The sequence below is a fragment of the Scyliorhinus canicula genome, chromosome 19 (genome assembly GCF_902713615.1).
Source record: "Scyliorhinus canicula chromosome 19, sScyCan1.1, whole genome shotgun sequence".
Taxonomy (NCBI): domain Eukaryota; kingdom Metazoa; phylum Chordata; class Chondrichthyes; order Carcharhiniformes; family Scyliorhinidae; genus Scyliorhinus; species Scyliorhinus canicula.
The window spans coordinates 11,321,360-11,339,860 of record NC_052164.1 but is presented as its reverse complement, the minus strand read 5'-3'; the positions used below and the strand labels follow the sequence as shown (position 1 = coordinate 11,339,860).

The 18,501-nt window shown below is 42.2% G+C and overlaps 1 protein-coding gene across 1 annotated transcript in view; it reads left to right on the top strand.

Moving 5' to 3' along the window:
- Positions 1-10,025, top strand: part of med1 (mediator complex subunit 1) — a 50,335-nt gene extending 40,310 nt beyond the window's left edge. The window contains exon 17 of the mRNA XM_038778407.1: positions 804-10,025. Within this exon, the coding sequence (XP_038634335.1) occupies positions 804-4,035 (3,232 nt within the window). The 3' untranslated portion in view covers positions 4,036-10,025. The remainder of the gene's footprint in view (positions 1-803) is intronic.
- Positions 10,026-18,501: the final 8,476 nt, after the last annotated feature.

Genomic DNA, 18,501 nt, shown 5'->3' with positions numbered 1-18,501 from the left:
ATACAGAATAGACCATTTAGGACTGAGATGGAAAGATATTTCTTCACCTAGAGTGTGGTGAGCCTGTGGAATTCATTATCACAGGAAGTAGTTGAGGCCAAAACATTGTATGTTTTCAAGAAGGAGTTAAATATAGCTCTTGGAACTAAAGGGATCAATGTGGGGAAAGCGGGATCAGGTTACTGAGTTGGATGATCAGTTATGATAAGGAATGGCGGAGCAGGCTCGAAGGACCGAATTTCCCCCTCCTGCTCCTATTTTCTATGTTTCTGTTACTCGGACTTTTGCAGAAAAAGGCAATTACAGTAGTCAATTCCTGTAATGCTTATTTTTTCTGGTTGGTCTTAAAAACATCTGATAGGCAACAGTACGTAAGACAGGAAGAATACAGCTACGGAGCATTACTTTAAGATGGCATCAGTGGGACAAAGAAGAAAAGAAGATTAATTTACGGGTGATGTCAGGATGCTATTTACATAAAGAGCCTTCAATATGTGGCATGGCCTTCATTGTGGGAATATGTTGGAATTATTTCAGATTTAGTGAGATACTGTGGCATAATTCTCTTCTGAATGAATGAGCTTGAATGGGCCGCCTACGTTTGCATAAAGTGTAACGTGGAATGAAGTGGGCTCACATTTTGTTATAAAGCTGAGTTTCCGATAAAGGCAAGGTGCTTTTTGTTTTATTGAATTCTACTTCGAGATCGAGCTGAACAGTTATGTACCGTGGATAAATTTTGGGGGGTGGAAACATTCAAATTAAATTTGGGTGATGTTACTGATATCACACATGTTTTACAGGTGTATGTCCATCCCCGTGACGATGCGAGCAATCCGTCGAAAGGCTGAGACCATCCAAGCAGACACACCGGCCTTGCCCCTCATTGCAGAGACAGTTGAGGACATGCTGAAAAGGAATCCACCCCCAGCGACCAGTCCCGGCTACAGCACGCAACTGGGCAACAATCCAGCAAGTGGCACCACTACTCCTACCAGTACCTTTCCCGGCCCCATTTCCACCATCTTCAATTTGGGAAACATGGGTGTGAAGGAAAGGCATGAATCGGGGCACGGGGAGGATTCCTTTAAGGTAAACCAGAACCCGATTCTGACTAGTTTGCTGCAAATTACAGGGAGTGTTGGTTCATCCATTGGTTCAAGCCCTACACCACCCGGCCATACACCACCACCAGCATCTTCCCCGGCAAGTAATACCAAAAACCACCCCATGCTCATGAACTTACTCAAAGACAACCCAAGCCAAGATTTTTCTACACTGTATAATAGTAGCCCTTTGGAGAGGCAAAATTCTTCATCAAGCTCTCCGAGAATTGATGTGGCTACAAGTAGCACGAAACAGAAAAAGAAGAGGACGAGGTCGCAAACAGATAAGCCCAAGCAGCAACAGACTGAGGAGGACTTCCAGAGAGAACTCATCTCCATGGACTTTGATGCTCCGAACAGTGTCTTTGATGTAAACCTGGCCGGAGATTCTTTGGACACTCCTCATATTACCCCAGCCCCAAGCCAATGTAACACACCACCTACTACATACCCTTCAACGGTGGTGCATACTCAGCAGTCCAGTATGCAGAGAATGGTGCGCCTACCTAGTACAGACAGCATTGGAGCTGACGTCACAGAGATTCTATCCGATATTGCAGAACAGACAGCTAAGCTGGCCACCACCGGAGACAATTGCCAGTCCATTGGGACGCCAGTCCGTGATTCTTCAAACTCTTCTCATTCTGCTGTAAACAGTACGTTTGACGCGGATGTTTTTCAAGGTGAAAGTAATGAGAACACGTACACTGATCCTGCGGATTTAATAGCAGATGCTACTGCTACTCCAACCAGTGACTCTTCAAACCAGTTTTTTCCTGATGGAGTGGATTTTTTATTAGATAATCAAAGCGGCAACAATTTTGTGAGTGGCTATTTTGATGAGAACAGCCAGAGTGAAGATATCGATGACTCAAAGAGCTTTGCTTCACATCCACTTGCCTCAATAAATGTGCAGACAATGAGTGGTGACACTGGAGACCGCTCTAAAGGGAGCAGCCATACAGACATGGTGGATTTCAGTATGTTTGCGAGTGGCAGCAAGTCTTTAGGACCATCTGATGTGGTGGAACATAGTGGGAATCAGAGTCCTTTGTTGAGCACAGTTGAAGTCGGAAAAATGGACAAATCTCAAAAACAGCGATGTGGTAAGGAAGGAAATGGCAGCAGTAGTAGCAATTTATCAGGAATAGGCATTGATGGAAAGCCTGGGAAGCGCACCAGGACACCATCGAATGAAGGCAAAAGCAAAGAAAAACCTCCAAAACGTAAGAAAACTGACTCGGAAAGTAAGTCCCCATCTCATAGTGTGTCAAGCCGTCCTTTCACTCCACCAGCTAGTACCACCGGCTCCAAATCTCCTGGGAGTTCTGGCCGCTCACAGACGCCACCTAGTGGGGCTACACCTCCAATTCCAAAAATCACAATTCAGATTCGCAAAGAGATGGTTGGCAAATCGTCTTCACATAGTCAGTTTGGGTCAGGTCCTTCATCCAGCAGTAAAAGTCACCACTCTCATTCATCCAATTCCTCCTCCTCCAGCAAAGTGAAAAGCAACAAATCCGAAGGCTCTTCCAGTTCCAAAATGAGCAGCAGCCTTTATTCAGGTCAAAGCAGTACCAGTTCGAGCCAGTCCAAGAGTTCTTCGCAGTCTATGGGAAAACCCAGCTCTTCTCCAGTCACCAAACATGGGTTGACCAGTAGTAGCAGCTTGAGTTCCAGCAATAGTAGTAGCAACAAAATGAAACCTCAAGTTAAGTCATCATCTTCCCTGGTTAATCCATCTGGAGGAAAACCCAATGTGTCTCCCTCCCACTCAAGACCTTCAGGCAACTCGGACAAACTTTCATCACCATTGAAGCCCATTCCAGGGACTCCACCAACAAAAGCTAAATCTCCAGTTAGCTCTGGCTCAGGAGGTTCTCATATGTCGGGGTCTAGTTCCAGTTCAAGCATGAAACAGTCCTCCGGTATGGCTTCCTCCAGTTCTTTGAGCCAGAAGCCTCCAACCTCCACCTCTTCTTCCTCCTCGTCCTCTGCTTCCTCAATGTCTTCATCTCAAAATGCTCATGGACATTTAATCAAGGGAAAATCTCCAAGTCGAACCAAGAAGCCATCCTTGACTGCAGTGATTGACAAATTGAAACATGGTGTGGGTGGTGTAGGCGGTTCAGGTGCAGAAGACTGTCCAGATGGTCAAATGGCTGCAGCAACAATGCCCTCTACTCATAGCTTGCCATCCAAGCACAATATGTCCCCTGCAGATTATCAGGGAAAGCGAGAGAAAAGCGACAAAGAAGGAAAATCCAAGGTCTCTGTCTCAGGCAGCTCAGGTGACAGTGGAAAGAAATCTTCCGACTCCAAGAATGGTGGTGGAACTGGTGTGGCAAAAATTATCATTAGCAAACATGATGGTGGTTCCCCCAGCATCAAGGCCAAAGTAACCTTGCAGAAGCCAAGTGACGGTAGTGGTGATGGTTTGAGACCTCAGATAACTGGCGCGAAAAACTATGGCTCACCTTTGTTCAGTGGTTCAACACCAAAACACGAACGGTGTTCACCAAGTTACAGCAAGTCTCCTGCCTACACCCCTCAAGGTGGAGATAGTGGCAGCGAATCGGGGTCATCGTTTGCTGAGAAATCCCACCAGAACAGTCCGAGCTCAGATGACGATATCCGGCCACTCCCCGAGTACAGCTTAGAAAAGCATAAAAAACACAAAAAGGAGAAGAAGAAAGGGAAGGACAAGGATCGGGACAGAGATCGGGACCGTGACAGAGACAGGGAGAAGAAAAAATCTCACTCCAGCATCAAACCAGAAAGTTGGTCAAAGTCTCCTATTTCAACTGACCAATCCTTATCTATGGCAGGGAACACATCCCTGAACTCCGAACGGTCATCTCGCCCCAGCCCAGCATTTTTAATTGGCGAAGATGATGACCTGATGAATGTGGCTCTGATTGGTAACTGAAATGAAGTGCATTGTTGTTAAAGCAAAACTGTCTATTGTACGACTATAGTATTTTGTTTCTGATTATACGAGGTTCTTTGATTTCAGCTGGTAACTCGTCCTGATTTCGACAGATGCCTCAGATCTGCCAACGTGTTCATAACAAAATTTTCAAGGTGTTAAGTTTGTCATTATTTCTAATGTCAGCAATCACTTATCAGACAGTGTACGTGAAATGTAACTTTTTTGTACATTTTTGAGGGGTTGGGCTTTGTCAAGTTTTACATAAATATTTTTTTGCCTTCCCTCACAATCAGAGTTTTTTTAAGTTGAGCAAGATCCACCCAAGTGTGGTGACCTTTGTATGAGGACACCCTCCCCCAAAACAAAGGGTTGGACTCAGAAAAGTCTTAACAAAGCTTTGCAGCTTTAATTCCCGGCTCAATCGTACTTGTGTTTGGCTCCCACATTTTGCAACTTTTTTTATTAGCTGAAATCCATTTTAAGATCAAAAGAGGCTGAGGCTTTGTGTGCTAAAAAGTCTTTCATTGTTTTCAGATGAAAGTGGTCCATGTGAGAATTTTCTCCTTGTCTCCCATCCCGCATGCAAAAGATGGTAGATTTTATTTAACTGTTCACAAAGCCCAGCTTTTATGTAAAAACCTAAGATGCTTTTAACATGCTTTATTTTTAACTATTTATTAATCTCTTAATTTCAGTGTTTTTTTATGTGCTTCGTGAAATCATTTTAACAGTTTCTAAAGCCTCTTTGTAATACATTTTGAAGTCAAAGGTTGTGCGTTGCTTTGAATACGCAGATTGTGCTGCAGTTCACTTTATCTCATTTTTGTGAAGTGTAAGAATATGTACTATTATTTGTATTAATACTTTGAGGCTGATGGTTTTGTTTATTTGAAGGATGTTTCCATAATCTTTGTCACATTCTGTCAAAATTCAGTGTGAGAATTTATCTTTCAATTCTTCCCAGGTACTCCTAGTTTCATACCATGAGTTGGGGGAGAAAGGATTTTGCGTGCAAAAGGAACCAAAGGGCTTAAACTGAAAGCATTCACCCATTATCTGAAAGTTGAACCGGCCAAACTTTGTAACTGATCTCCCAGATGCGTGGTAACATAACCATTAGTACATAAATGTTTGCTGTGTCGTGCTGATGATGGATTGGTGCCCCCATGAGACCATTAAGTAATTGTATGCAAATGCTGTTCCCGAAAAAGGGAGAGAGACCTGACGTAGATTGGTAGCTTCAGCTACATGATGCTCAAAATCCATGGCGATAACTCTTTGTGCTCCCCAGGAGAAAAAGACAATTGGTACCAAAATGGGACAGCACTTAATTGGAAAACTCAAGAGCGCATGTGCTAACTTTACATTCTGGGGGTGGGGTGGGGGTACTCATTTGATGTACGTTTACTGGAATAGTGAGGCACCTTTAAAGCAATTGTATCACCCATGCAATAAGACCGTGAAAAACATAGGCCAATGTTCAACCTGGCCCTGTCCCTTTGCTGGATGGAAATTTCAATTTGAGACTTCAGGAATGAAGAAAAGGATCCAGATTGGACACTCTGAACTTAAAAAGGAAGCATTTTCCTCTGTTGTTCTGACACCAGATTTTAGTAAAAGCTACAGATCTCTCTTCAAAGTCTTTTACAATATATTTGCAAATGTAGCATAACGGTGACAACTGTCCATATCCACCTCAAAATAAATGTTGAAGTCCTGAAAATTCAATTTGGGATCCTAAGTCGTTATGAATTGGTCAAGATCTCAACAGTGGTTCTGATAATGGAAGAGTTTTTTTTTCTATTGCCTTGCATGTCGTCCAGTTTGGCCAAAGAAATCAAACTCAATAGTATTGCCAAATAAAAGTTCATTGGCATTTTGCTCAATTGATTAATGGTTTTGATTAATGATAGTTCCAATTTATCCAGTGTGTAAGGGTGACTACTGTATGTACTGAACAGCTGTGAAGGGTCTGTGATCAGAATCTAATAGGTTGTATTGTGCACGTTGCGGGAACTTTATAACTGAGCATGAGAGAAAGACTGGCATTTATGGATTGGACACTTGTTATGCAACCCACCTGATTTTGCTTTGCCAGCTGAAGCGAATGGAAAGAAAATCTTTTGGGCATTAATGGACAGATGATTCATACCGCCAGTGTTCCACCCAAGCTCATAAGTGACAATTCTCCCCTTTCTCTTATTTTTGAGCAGTTCTATCGATCAGTGCCAGACCAACTTTAAGAGTATTTACTTTCCTCTTCCCAGTGACCTCAGCTCAGAATCTCTTATCCAGTGTGCATTTGTTGCAACAGTGTCTCCTTCACCTTTACCTATATCATCCCTCCCCATTGCTTGGTCCTCAAGGCACTGACTAGAATCTTAAAAGGTAGTGGGGAATACAAACATTAGTTGCCAACCATTATTGCACTCAAGTAGCCACCTTCTATAGGCCATGGCAGCAAGTGCCAGTGGACTCTTTGACTCTGAAGGGTGTTGTTCCAAAGCCAGTAGTCCCGTTCTTGAGGAACATCCTGTGCAGTTGCAGTTTCCAATCAGTATCACGTGATGGTAATCAGGAACAGAAAAGTGGGCTGATCATTGCCACCATTGGCATTGGGTCAACCCCAACCGCAGCCTTGCGAACCCACCCTGTTTTTCATTGCTTGAAGCATGTGCATTTTGTGTTTGGGCATACCTTGTTTTTTGGGGAGGAGAATATATAGATTGTAGCAGTTTCTTCATGGAGGTACAGATGATTCCCTGTTGTCAGGAAATCAAGTATTTGAGGGAATTCTGTCAGGTGTCATGAGAAATTATCTCGTACAAGATTGACGACTTTTATTGTGAAATTGAAGACATCAGTCAGGTTCAATTTTTAAATCTTTTGATTTGAGAAAAAATTGACAATGTTAAAATATAATTTGATACACTGAGAAATGCTTTCAAAGTATGAAATTAAATCCCGTCATTAATAAATGACTATCTTTAATTAAACCTGTAATTTTTAAATGCAATAGCTTTCATTCATATCGGTTTTGTCAGCACAGCGTTACAGTTCAAAATTTTATTGGGATTGAGATGGGTGAAAGCCACAATTTTAGCAACATGCACTTCGGATTGCATTTGGCACAGTTCCACAGCTCTGAAAAAAATGCAGATGTAGTGACTTTCTCAAGAACTGTGTGTTTTATGAACCCTGGCTAAACACAAGTGTGACACCAAATTTTAGAAGCAAATCATTACAGCACAGGAGCAGGCCATTTGGCCTATCGAGTCTACACCACTGTTTTTTTCCACGTGAGCCACTTATCGAGTCCACTATTTTGCTTGCTCCCCACGCCCTTTTTGAGCATTTATCTAAATCTCTTGCAAGTGATTCTATGGGCTGTGTTTCAATTAGGATCTATGACTGAAATTTCTGAATTCCCCACATCTGTTCAAAAAATAACAATCTTTGTTTTAATCTTTCTGGAGATTATTGTAAATTGGGATGCTTTGCGAAATAAAAATAGGAAATGCTCGAAGTGCAAAACTGGTTTGTAAGCCGCCTAAAGAGAAAGCTCCAACATTTTGTGCTCTTATTTAAATTTACAGCACTTTTTAACCCTCTCTGCAGTTGATGGATATGAAGTGTAATAACCACTGTTTATGGATTTTGAATTAGTTCTACTTTCATAAGTGTATCTTCAGTTATTGGAACCAGACTAATATTCAGAGGGTAGGAAAAGAGCACACAATTCCATGAAAATATCTAAACCTTTATTTGAGTATTGAAGTGTGGGTCATATTCAATCATGCTAGTAGGCAGCAATGATCAGGCACGGTCTTATTGAATGGCGGAACAGGCGAAAGGGTCCAAATGGCTGTGTCTTGCTCCTGGTTTGTGTAATGGTGCCAGAAACATCAATGTAGGCCTCGTTCATCAAAACTGACTGGAAACAAATAGGCATTTCTTGATGTATTGTTGAATTTTTGATTTATATAGAAAATGGAATAAGCTGGACCCACTGATGTGCAACTTACAAATGCTTTGATTTGGTGTGTGTGCCTGGATAGGTGATGTGACATCTGTTCCCAGCAGCCTGGAGAGTAAAGTTGCTCCTTTGTTTTAAGCTAAGCAGGACAGACTAGAATACCTAACTTTTCATTCCTCACCTGTGCTGAGTTTTAACTTGAAGCTTGTGGCTTTGGTTTCCCTAGGATTTAAGGGAAGAGAAAAAAACATCCTTAATTCCTCATCACTGCTCAGTAACCTCTGCTGAGAAATGTGTGGGAGCTAGGCAAAGACCAAGAGCAGACAGCCTAGTCTAGCCCAGAATGAATGAGGAAACCTTGGTGAGGCATCAGAGGGCACCCTGGAACTACCCCAGCAAGAATCAGCGATGGCAGTAATAGCAGAGAAAACTGGTGTAGTGAAACCATTTTAGAATTCCTGTTGAACTGAAGATTGCATTTCCCCCCCACTCCCAATTAGGCAGCCATTTAGAAGTGTTCATTGGTTGAGGTGATTAGTTGGCCCCTGTATATAAAAATGAAAGTCAGAATGTGACTGCTTTTAAATTATTTCCAGAAACGTTCAGATATTTGGTTTTTTTTTAAAAAAGCTATTTTTATACGTATTTTGGGTAACACCTTGTAATTTCTCTTTGTATAGTGACCTTATGGTGTGGCAACTAAGATTCCCAGTGTTTGCCTAAAGCAGATATAGGTAAAGAAAATGGGGTGACTTTTGGTATTTTATTGAGCAATTCTTTGCTTTTTCTTTCCATCCAACATGTTCTTCATATTGAACATGAAGGCTCGACTTGTGCCATACCTTTTTACAAAATGTAGATTTTTCTTTCTGTCATGCGCATTGCAGTAGAGGGTGTTACTTGCAGGAAATGAAATGCAGTTGGAAGTAAACGTTTTAGCAGGAGCATTTGCACCTGTTAACATTGCATTTTCAGGAACCTGGTCTATGCACTGCAATGTTGAATGTTTCTGCATTGTAATTTTGATGTTGCTATTGCAAATGTTATACTTCAAAAATAAATTGTGGGGAAGCTGGGGATGATTTGAAGTGCAATGTCCTTTTTTGATAACTGTTTGGCTGCCGCTGACTATTGGATTTGGAGGCCTTCAGGGATTACCATTTAGAATTTTAGACGGATATACAGCACGGAAGAAGGCATTTCCATTCACAATAGGGCTGCCCTACTAATTCCACTCCACTCCTTTAAGTATTTACCCAGTTGCCTTTTGAATGTTACTATTGAATCTCCTTCCACTATGACTTAATGCAGAGAATTATAGACTTTTACAACTTGCTAAGTTTGAAAAAAGGAATTCTGCATGTCATTTCTGGTTCTTTAATGTCTGTCCACTGATTGCTAACTTTCCTGCCATTGAGAATAGTTTGTCTTTTTACTCTTCCCAAAATCATTCCATGATTTTGAACATCTCTCTCAAATATCTTAATGTGAATGAGAGATGAAAGGTTAACTTAACCTGAAATATTAACTCTGTTTCGTTCCATAGTTGCTGCCTGATCTGCTGGGTATTTCCAGCACTTTTTGTTTTTATTTCAGATTTTCAGCATCTGCGGTATTTCGCTTATCTTAACCTTCTCAACTCGAGAACAATCCCAGCTTCTTTAGTCTTGCCGCATAACTGAAGACCCTCATCTCTTTCTTTGTATTAAAGCTCTTCTGCAATCTTTCCAGGAATTAGACATCTTCTTCATGTTTGGTGTACAGACTTGAACACCGTATTCGAGCTGGGGCCTAGCAAGTGTGTTATAAACGTTACGCATTTTTTTTTTGCTTTGTACTCACTGCCTCAATTGATAAAGGATCCCATGAGCTTTTTAAACAGACTTCGCAACCTGTTCTGCCACCTTCAAAGATTTATGTACATACACTACCAGATTGCTCTGTTAATGCACCCCTTTTAAAATTGTAAATTTAAAAATGTAAATAAAATTTTAATTACTTGTGACATACATTTACATTGTCTCGATCCAATTCCTCGTAAGCTGCAGTACATTGTGCAAATTACCATTGTTGAAGTACTAGATTTATTTTTGGCCTCACAGTCAGCTACTGTGGGTCAGTTTGAAGTGCCACATTTGGGATGATCCAAATTTATGTGAGGGCGGTTACTCTGTTTAACTTATCAGCCCTGGGCAAACTTTATGCCAGGGTTTTTCAAACTGCTGATCGCAACCTGCAGTTGAGTCACGGGCGGATCATGGAGCGATCGGTTGCAGTATTCCCGATCGCGGGCTAAGGGCCCAACAGCTGCGACTGGCTTTTAAGAATGCCAGCCATGACTGGTTTTTAATTTGAGAATGCCAGCCGCGACTCGCCTTTAAATGCTTCCCATCAGAAATGGCGGTATAGACCAGGTTATGCGCCCGGCACGTACACTGACATCACTGTGCTTTTGGCGTGAACTCATGGAGGAGAGATTCCTCCATTTTCTAGCTGCCAGTAAGCAAGTCAGAAGGACTGTGAAAAACTGAAGACGGATTGTTTTGTTAGAAGGAAGAGAGGACCAGAGACACAAACAGACCAGGATCTCGCAACTGAATCTGCTGGAGAGAGCTGCCAGGAGAGTCCCTGGCAGGACAAAACAATGCTAGTGTTAGCTGCAGACAGAACTCCAGGGTCTCTGATAAACAGCCTGCTAAGAAGAAACTGAAATTGGGAACAAAGCAGTATAAAGATGATTTATTGGGTATGGCTTTGTCAATTGTGCCGATGAAAGCCCATGTGTGTCATACACAGTGAAGTACTGACACATGAGAGTTGGATGCTAACTATGTCGTGCCTTGCAAACATCTTTTCAGTTCTAAACCTCAAATTGCAAGGGGAAGATGATGATTACTTTTGGTACTATGAAAAAATAGATGCTTTCCAAAAACGTTTGGCAAGTGCAACAACAAAGCCATGTTCCCCACACTGCTACAACACATTGAAGAAAACAGTGTTAGCGAACTGGCAAACCTTGTTCAATTGCATCTTCCTGTGCTGTTCAACAGTTTTTGTCGCTACTTTCCAGCGGAGACGTTTCAGATTTTCAATGAGAAGAGGAGGGTGAAAAATCCTTTTGCGTTTGAGACCCTAGAGTCAATTATTAACTTACTGCTGACTCCAAATGAAGAGACTGAACCTCTGCACTTCACCTCTGACATCCATGAGGCTGTCCGCATTCTGAAGTAGCATCTCCGAGAAGTGTTGAGTTCTGAGTAACACTAGCATTTTGTTGCTATTGCCCTTCGCAACAACCTACATGTGCGAGGTTGGATTTTCCGTCCTCACAAAGATGAAGACAGTGCAAAGGAAACGGCTGATGCATCTGATATACGCTTTGCCCTCTCCTCTTGTGAACCTGAGAGTGAGATCGTGAGGACCAAGCAGGCTCACCTGTCACATTAAAAGTAAGCGAAAATGGTGTGTCGCGAAGGTTGGCCGGTGTGGGTTCTTAAGGTCGGCCGGTTAGCAAAAGTGTGTTCCAGAGAAAAAGTTTGAAAAACACTTTTATGCTGAGACTTTTCGTATCACTGAAATAATTTAGCTTAAGTGGAATATCAGTGAGGAGAAGAAAGATGTCTGTTTGTATAGCAGTTAACCATGTCTTAAAAAATGTCCCAAAGCACCTCGCAGACAACAAATTACATTGAGGTGCAATTGCTGTATAGGCAACTGCAACCATTTTGTGTACAGCCAGATCTCTCCAAAGACAGTACAATGGGTAACCAGTTAAACAGGTTTAATTTGACTGGACCAAGTATATGGGCCTTGTTTTAATATTTATTTTAAAAATTGGAAGGGAATTACTTAGAGGCACTCTGTTTTTAAAAAAAAAAAAATATATAGCTTCCAGAGCAACTTTTGATAGCAGGTTTTAGGGGTTCTGCCACGTTAGATCACCTGAGCCAAGGAGGCCTTTTCAGATAGTGTGTTGGGTAACATTGAAGTGAGTTGGGATTATGGTCTTTTTATGCTGATTTGAGAGAGTAAAGCATTCAAGTAGGAGATGGTTTATTGGATAATGGAGGCAGAATTGGATAAGCATCAGAAAATAGATTTTGTAGAGCAGAAAGAGGATGGGGTGTGAAAGTTGCTAAATTGCACTTATAGGGAGCTGGCAGGTTGATGAGTTTAGACGGCTCTAACGGGTTCCAATATACAATGTATATTGATGTAACTGATCTCGTCTGGAGCCAGGACGCTGAAATCAGCTTCAACAATCGGGATTTATGTTCCTGGTTGTGATCTGGTGACTGACAAACCGCAGGTGCGTTGCGCATCAGAAGAAATTAATGGGTTGAATGAGTGAAGCATATGGGATTAATTGAGTAGCTTGGCTAAAGAGACCGTGCAGGCAGAATGAGCCAAATGTCCTGTGTGGTGGTGTTCTCCGATTCCAGTCAACACCTTTTGGGGAGAAGCAAAGAAGTAAAAGCCTGACTTCAGAGGTGGGACATGGGGACCAAACATGGGAAACTGCAGCAGAGCCAGAATCATTTTGTAATTTGGAATAGAATCTGGGAATGGAGTGAGCTGTGTGGTTTAATTGTCACTAACTGATGATGTGTAGTGGAGGTAGCTGATTTTCAAGATGCATGTGTAGCTGAGTCAAGTCTCAGCTTCTGCATCAGCAGTCTAATTAACTTATTCAGAGATGCCATCAGAGTGCCTTGTCTTGAGTGGATTTAGAAAATACCATAGATCAATTCAAACAAGGGCCCTAACCTACATCCCGCTTCCTATCTGAGGATTACTGAATCTGATTAAAACAAACCTATGATTGCCCCAACCATGGCCAAATTGCAATTTATTCTGCATATTGGAATCTTGCTGACCTGTCACACACACAGGAGTTTTTTCCAGTGTCCTGTACACATTGACCTCTCATAGGCACTAAATTGGTGTGTTTGATGGATGCAAATTGCTTTGGGACCTATAAAGTGTATCCTGAGCACATAAAAGGCATGTCAATGCAAACTCTCTCAATAGGTATTGCACCTCTGAACAATAACACATTCTCTCTGTGGTTACATTCTTCAAATACTGTATGGGTATTCAGTAAAAACACGCCAAAATCGGTGCCATCCTTGGACACTTTTGTTTTTTCATATTTCTGATGAATCACCTGAAAAATAAATTCGAAGAGAAAGTGTTTATGGGACTGCAGCATTTGTTGAGTAATTGGTAATGATTCAACCAAACCAGAGGAATTTAGACATGTTTTTTCATTGCAATGCAAGTGTCATAGGAATGATTAATGTTTGTCTCTAGTCCAAATCACATTTAATGTTAGGAATCCAAATTACAGATCCATGCACCCATTATTAATATGTGCATGATTAACTGGGACAGGCTTAACTAATGTATGAAATGTATTGAATTTATGTTGGCATATCTAGAGTTTAATATATGATGCTACATTTGTTTAGTTCACCCATGTTAAAGCATTAATTCATATTAATTGAACAAATATTCTCAGTAGTCTGAGTTGAGGGTTACATTGGTTGACAGTCGCTTAACTCTTGGCTTACCATAGATCAATGACTGGTAATAAATAAACTCCGAGGGATGAACAGAATCCAATTAAGGTGTTTATAACAGTGACATGGTCTATAGGACATTGTCTTCTGGAATGGGACTCCAAAACAAGGAGACAATCTTATGATTCGAGATAAACTGATTAACAGTGAATTGAGGAAATATTCCTTCACAAAGGATTGCAAGTGCAATGGTCCAGAAAGCAATAGATGCAAATTTAACTGAGGTGTCCCAATTGGTATCATCATCTGGCCCTCAAAATAAGATGTCTGACAGACTTCATGATGTGTGTCCCCTCATGTGACTCAGGCCCGTCCTGGAACCGCAGATCTTCAGGCAGAGAGGATGAGAGTTACTCTGAGGAAGGGGATTCTTGAGCTAGGGTTTTACTCCATCTCCTTCCACTTTCATCACTTCTCCCTCTCCTTCCAATTTCATCACATGTCCTCAGCAGACTATGCTATCAGTTTCCAAGTGTGTTGTGGCTTGTTGGATGGTGACAAGGCATGGCTTGTGGCAAGTTCCTTTTTCAGTGAACCCTTCAGAGTGGGTGCCGATCTTAAATTGTCAAAACAGGATCTGCTTTGGAAGCATATTATTTGACATGCGGATGCAGTGTCCAGACGAGCAGAGTAGATTTGGCGTGATCCTGGAGGAATAGCTTTGGTTGGGAGTCTGGAATTTGTTCACCTGACTTCCCACTTGACTGAGTATCCCATGGTAGGAATTCACCAGCGTCTGGAGGTGCCTTTGGTAGGTGACCCAAGCCTCACGGCCATATCGAAGGATAGTGACAAGAATGTCATAGACTAAAGTCAGCCAATACGCAGGCACCTATCTGTGTGACAATTCTTCATAACAGCAACTAATATGCAGCTGCCTGTCAGGCTAGGTGGATTGGCCATGCTAAATTGTTCATAAGTGTCTTAACGGTTGGATGGCGTTAAGGGATAAGGTGGGGGAATTGGGCCTAGGTAGGGTGGTCTTTCAAAAGGTCGCTGCAGACTTTTTTTTTAAAAAGATACAACATTCTGTAAAGTTGTTGTTCACTTCAGTTAAATTTAAGTTTGGTTTAGTGTGGAATGACTGTCAAGAATCAGTGGGCTGGAGGAACAATTCCTAAAGGTTAGTATTTTGACAGTGAGTTTCAGTAGTGGTACAGCATTTTGTAAATGGGCCATGTTGTCTAATCATTGCTAAAATTGTAAAGAGTAGTTTCCTGTTTGCTAACAAGATGTTGTGATAAACACAGTGCAGATCTGGCACTTGGCCACCTGAAGAGATACCAAGTGGTTCCTGGCACTTATACATAGAAATATAGAAAATAAGAGCAGGAGGAGGCCATTCAGCTCTTTAAGCCTGCTCTGTTATTCATTATGACCATGGGTTATCATCCAACTCAATGGCCCTCATATTATGTGATCCCCTTCGCCCAAGTGCAATATCTAACTGCTTCTTGAAAACAATGATTTGGCCTCAACTGCTTTCTGTGGCAGCAAATTACACAGGCCAACCACTCAGAGTGAAAATATTTCTCCTCATCTCAGTCCTAAATAATAATCTTTATTATTGTCACAAATAGGCTACCGTTAACACTGCAATGAAGATACTGTGAAAATCCCCTAGTCGCTGCACTCCGACACCTGTTCGCTACACTGAGGAGAATTCCAATTCACCTAACAAGCATGTCTTTGGGACTTATGGGATGAAACCGGAGGGTGAAACTGTGCTCCGGTTTCCTCCCACAGTTCAAAGATTGAAGGTTGGGTGTATTGCCATGCTAAAATTGTCCTTTAGTGTCCAAAGCTGTTCAGGTTAGATGGATTGGCCATAATCAATGCGTGGGGTTTTGGGGATAGGGTGGGGGAGTGGGCCTAGGTAGACTGCTCTTTCGGAGGGTTGGTGTAGATCAGATGGGCCAAATGGCCTCCTTCTGTACTGTAGGAATTCTATGGCTGGGGACAGAGCTTGTGCTGTGCGCCATCAATATATGCATGGAATCTTGCCTGCAGATGACGTCACCAAAGGATTACATATAAATGAGGAAGAGGTTTGTTTGAGCAATGGGTGCTCTGTCAATCATTTACAGCTAGCATAAACCATCATTGGAAATGTGTGTGGGGGGGAAGGACACAATGAGGTTAGAATAGGCAGGTGGGGATTGGAGGTTTGAGGGTATTACGGCTAATCCAGTTTCTTTATCTGCACAAAGTTTATACTTTAGAACAAAACTCCTTGAATGGTGAGCAAAACTTGACTCCGTTCTTTTTGTTCCTGTCGGGAAACACTATGGCTACTTATAGCCTGAATTCTCAACCAGCTGTACTTAAATCAGCTAACTCCAAAAGAGAGAATTTGTATTTATAAAGTGCCTTTCCAGAACTTGGGACAATCTGAAGCATTTTGCAACCAATTAAGTAAAGTGCAGTCACTGGTAATGTAAAGCAGCTGAAAGTTTGTACACAGCAAGCTTCCTCAAATAACTAGATAATGATTGGATAATTAGTTTTTGATGCATTGAGGGACACCAGAAAGAACTTGCCTGCTCTTCAGATGATGCCCTGGGATCTTTTATAATAGACTGAGAAGTGAAACAGGGCCTTAGTTTAATGGCTCATCTGAAGGTTAGGACATTGACAGAGCAGCACTCCCATCAGAACTGCAATGAAATACTGCCTGCATTCCACAATCGTTAACAGGAGCGAGGCTTGAATTGCAACCTTCTGACATAGAGGCGAGAATGTTACCACTAAGCCCAAAACCATACTTTGGTGCAGATTTGTGCGCAACTGGGGTCTTCCTTGTCTGCAGAGTTCTGTTTCATGTTGCATATTAAATGTAGGTTACCAGTTTGGAACTGATGGAGTTAGATTGCTTGTGGTATCCTGTTTGCTGGTTGGAGATATCTTTAATTCTGGATTAGCTGAAGCTGACCAGAGCAATCATAGTGTCCAGTCCTACCACATCAATAAACACAAATAGCAGCCAAAACTCATTGTCCCGGGCAGCACGGTGGCGCAGTGGTTAGCATTGCTGCCTACGGCGCTGAGGACCCGGGTTCGAATCCCGGCCCTGGGTCACTGTCCGTATAGAGTTTGCACATTCTCCCTGTGTCTGCGTGGGTTTCACCCCCACAACCCAAAGATGTGCAGGATAGGTAGATTGGCCACTCTAAATTGCCCCTTAATTGGAAAAAATAATTGGGTACTCTAAATTTTTAAAAAAACGAAAAAAAACCCCATTGTCCCATCTTTCTTGAACCCCTCTACTGTATATAGTTCAAAACTTCCACCATGAATGTATCAGTGCTAAGCTGGCAAAAGAATGGATGGTCCTGCTGATTGTATTTCCCAGTCTCTGTCTGAACTATATAGATGGTTAATTTTCAATAAATCATAAGTTTGAGTTGTATCTAATCCACATTTCCTTGTTTTCATTTTGAGAACTGCAAGTAACAAACTTTTACCCGCCCACACAATTTCCCAAAACCCTGTCAGACTGAAAAGATTTGGTTTCTGAGCAGGAAGATAGCATCTTGTGTGGACTGAAAGTTCCCCTTTGCTCTTCTCGCATACGTCTTCAGAAAAAAAATCAAAAATGTTATGTGTTGCCTTAAATAACAAAACTTTATTTTTAAAATTCTCATCGGAAACGTTTTCTTTATTTTCCCGGGATGTGAGCACCAGTGGCTCCATTGGTATCAGTCCTTACTGCCCTTGAGAAGGTAGTGGTGAGCCACCTTCTTGAACTGCTGCAGTCCCTGTGATGTAGGAACACCCACAGTACTGTTTGGGAGGGAGTGCCAGGATTTTAACCTGGTGACAGTAAAGGAACGGCAATATAGTTCCAAGTCGGGGTGATGCGTAGCTTGGAGAGGAATTTGCAGATGGTGGTGTTCCCATGTGTTTGCTGCCCTCGTCCATAGATCATAGAATGTACAGTGCAAAAGGAAGCCATTCAGCCCATCGAGTCTGCACTGGTCCTTGGAGAGAGCACCCCACATAAGCCCATGCCTCCACCCTAACCCAGTAACCCCACCTAACCTTTTGGACACTAAGGACCAATTTATCATGGCCAATCCACCCAATGTGCACATCTTTGGACTGGGAGGAAACCAAAGCACCCAGAGGAAACCCACGCAGTCACGGGAAGAAAGTGCAAACTCCACACGGTCACTCGAGACCGGATTTGAACTCGGAACCCTGGAGCTGTGAGGCAGCAGTGCTAACCACTGTGCCAGCCTTCTAAGGATCCTTCTAGGTAGGGAGTAACAGGTTTGGAAGGTGCTGCTGAAGCATTAAAATAATTAAGCCATATTTCTACAACAATAAATTATATTTGTATCTCTATCTCACCTTTAACAGAGTAAAACTAGGCACTTCATAGGAATATTATCAAATAAAATATGACACACCAGAAGATGCAAGGCCAGATGCCCAAAATCTTGATCAAAGGGGTAGGTTTTAAGGAACACCTTAAAGAAAGAGAGAGAGGTGGACACAGAGATTTACAGAGGTAGTTTCAGAGCTTATTCAGTCAAAGGAACGGTTCCTAATGGAGCAAAGAAAATTGGAGAAGCTCACAAGGCCAGAATTGGATGAGCGCAGAAATCTCAGAACATTGTAAATCCCGGTGTGGGTGGGGGGGGGGGGGGGGGGGGGGGGGGGGGAGACGACGACGACATGGATAGGGATGGGGTAAGGCCATGATGTAGTTGGAAACTAAAATGAGAATTTTTAGATCAAGGTGTTGCTTAACTGGGAGGCAATGTAGGTCAGTGAGAAAAAGGCATTTATGGGTGGACAGGATTTAGTGAAAGTCAGGGTACAGGCGGCAGAGGTTTGATGATGTTAAACCTGTGGAATGCTCAACATGGGACTGGCAAGGAGTTCACTGGAATAGTCACG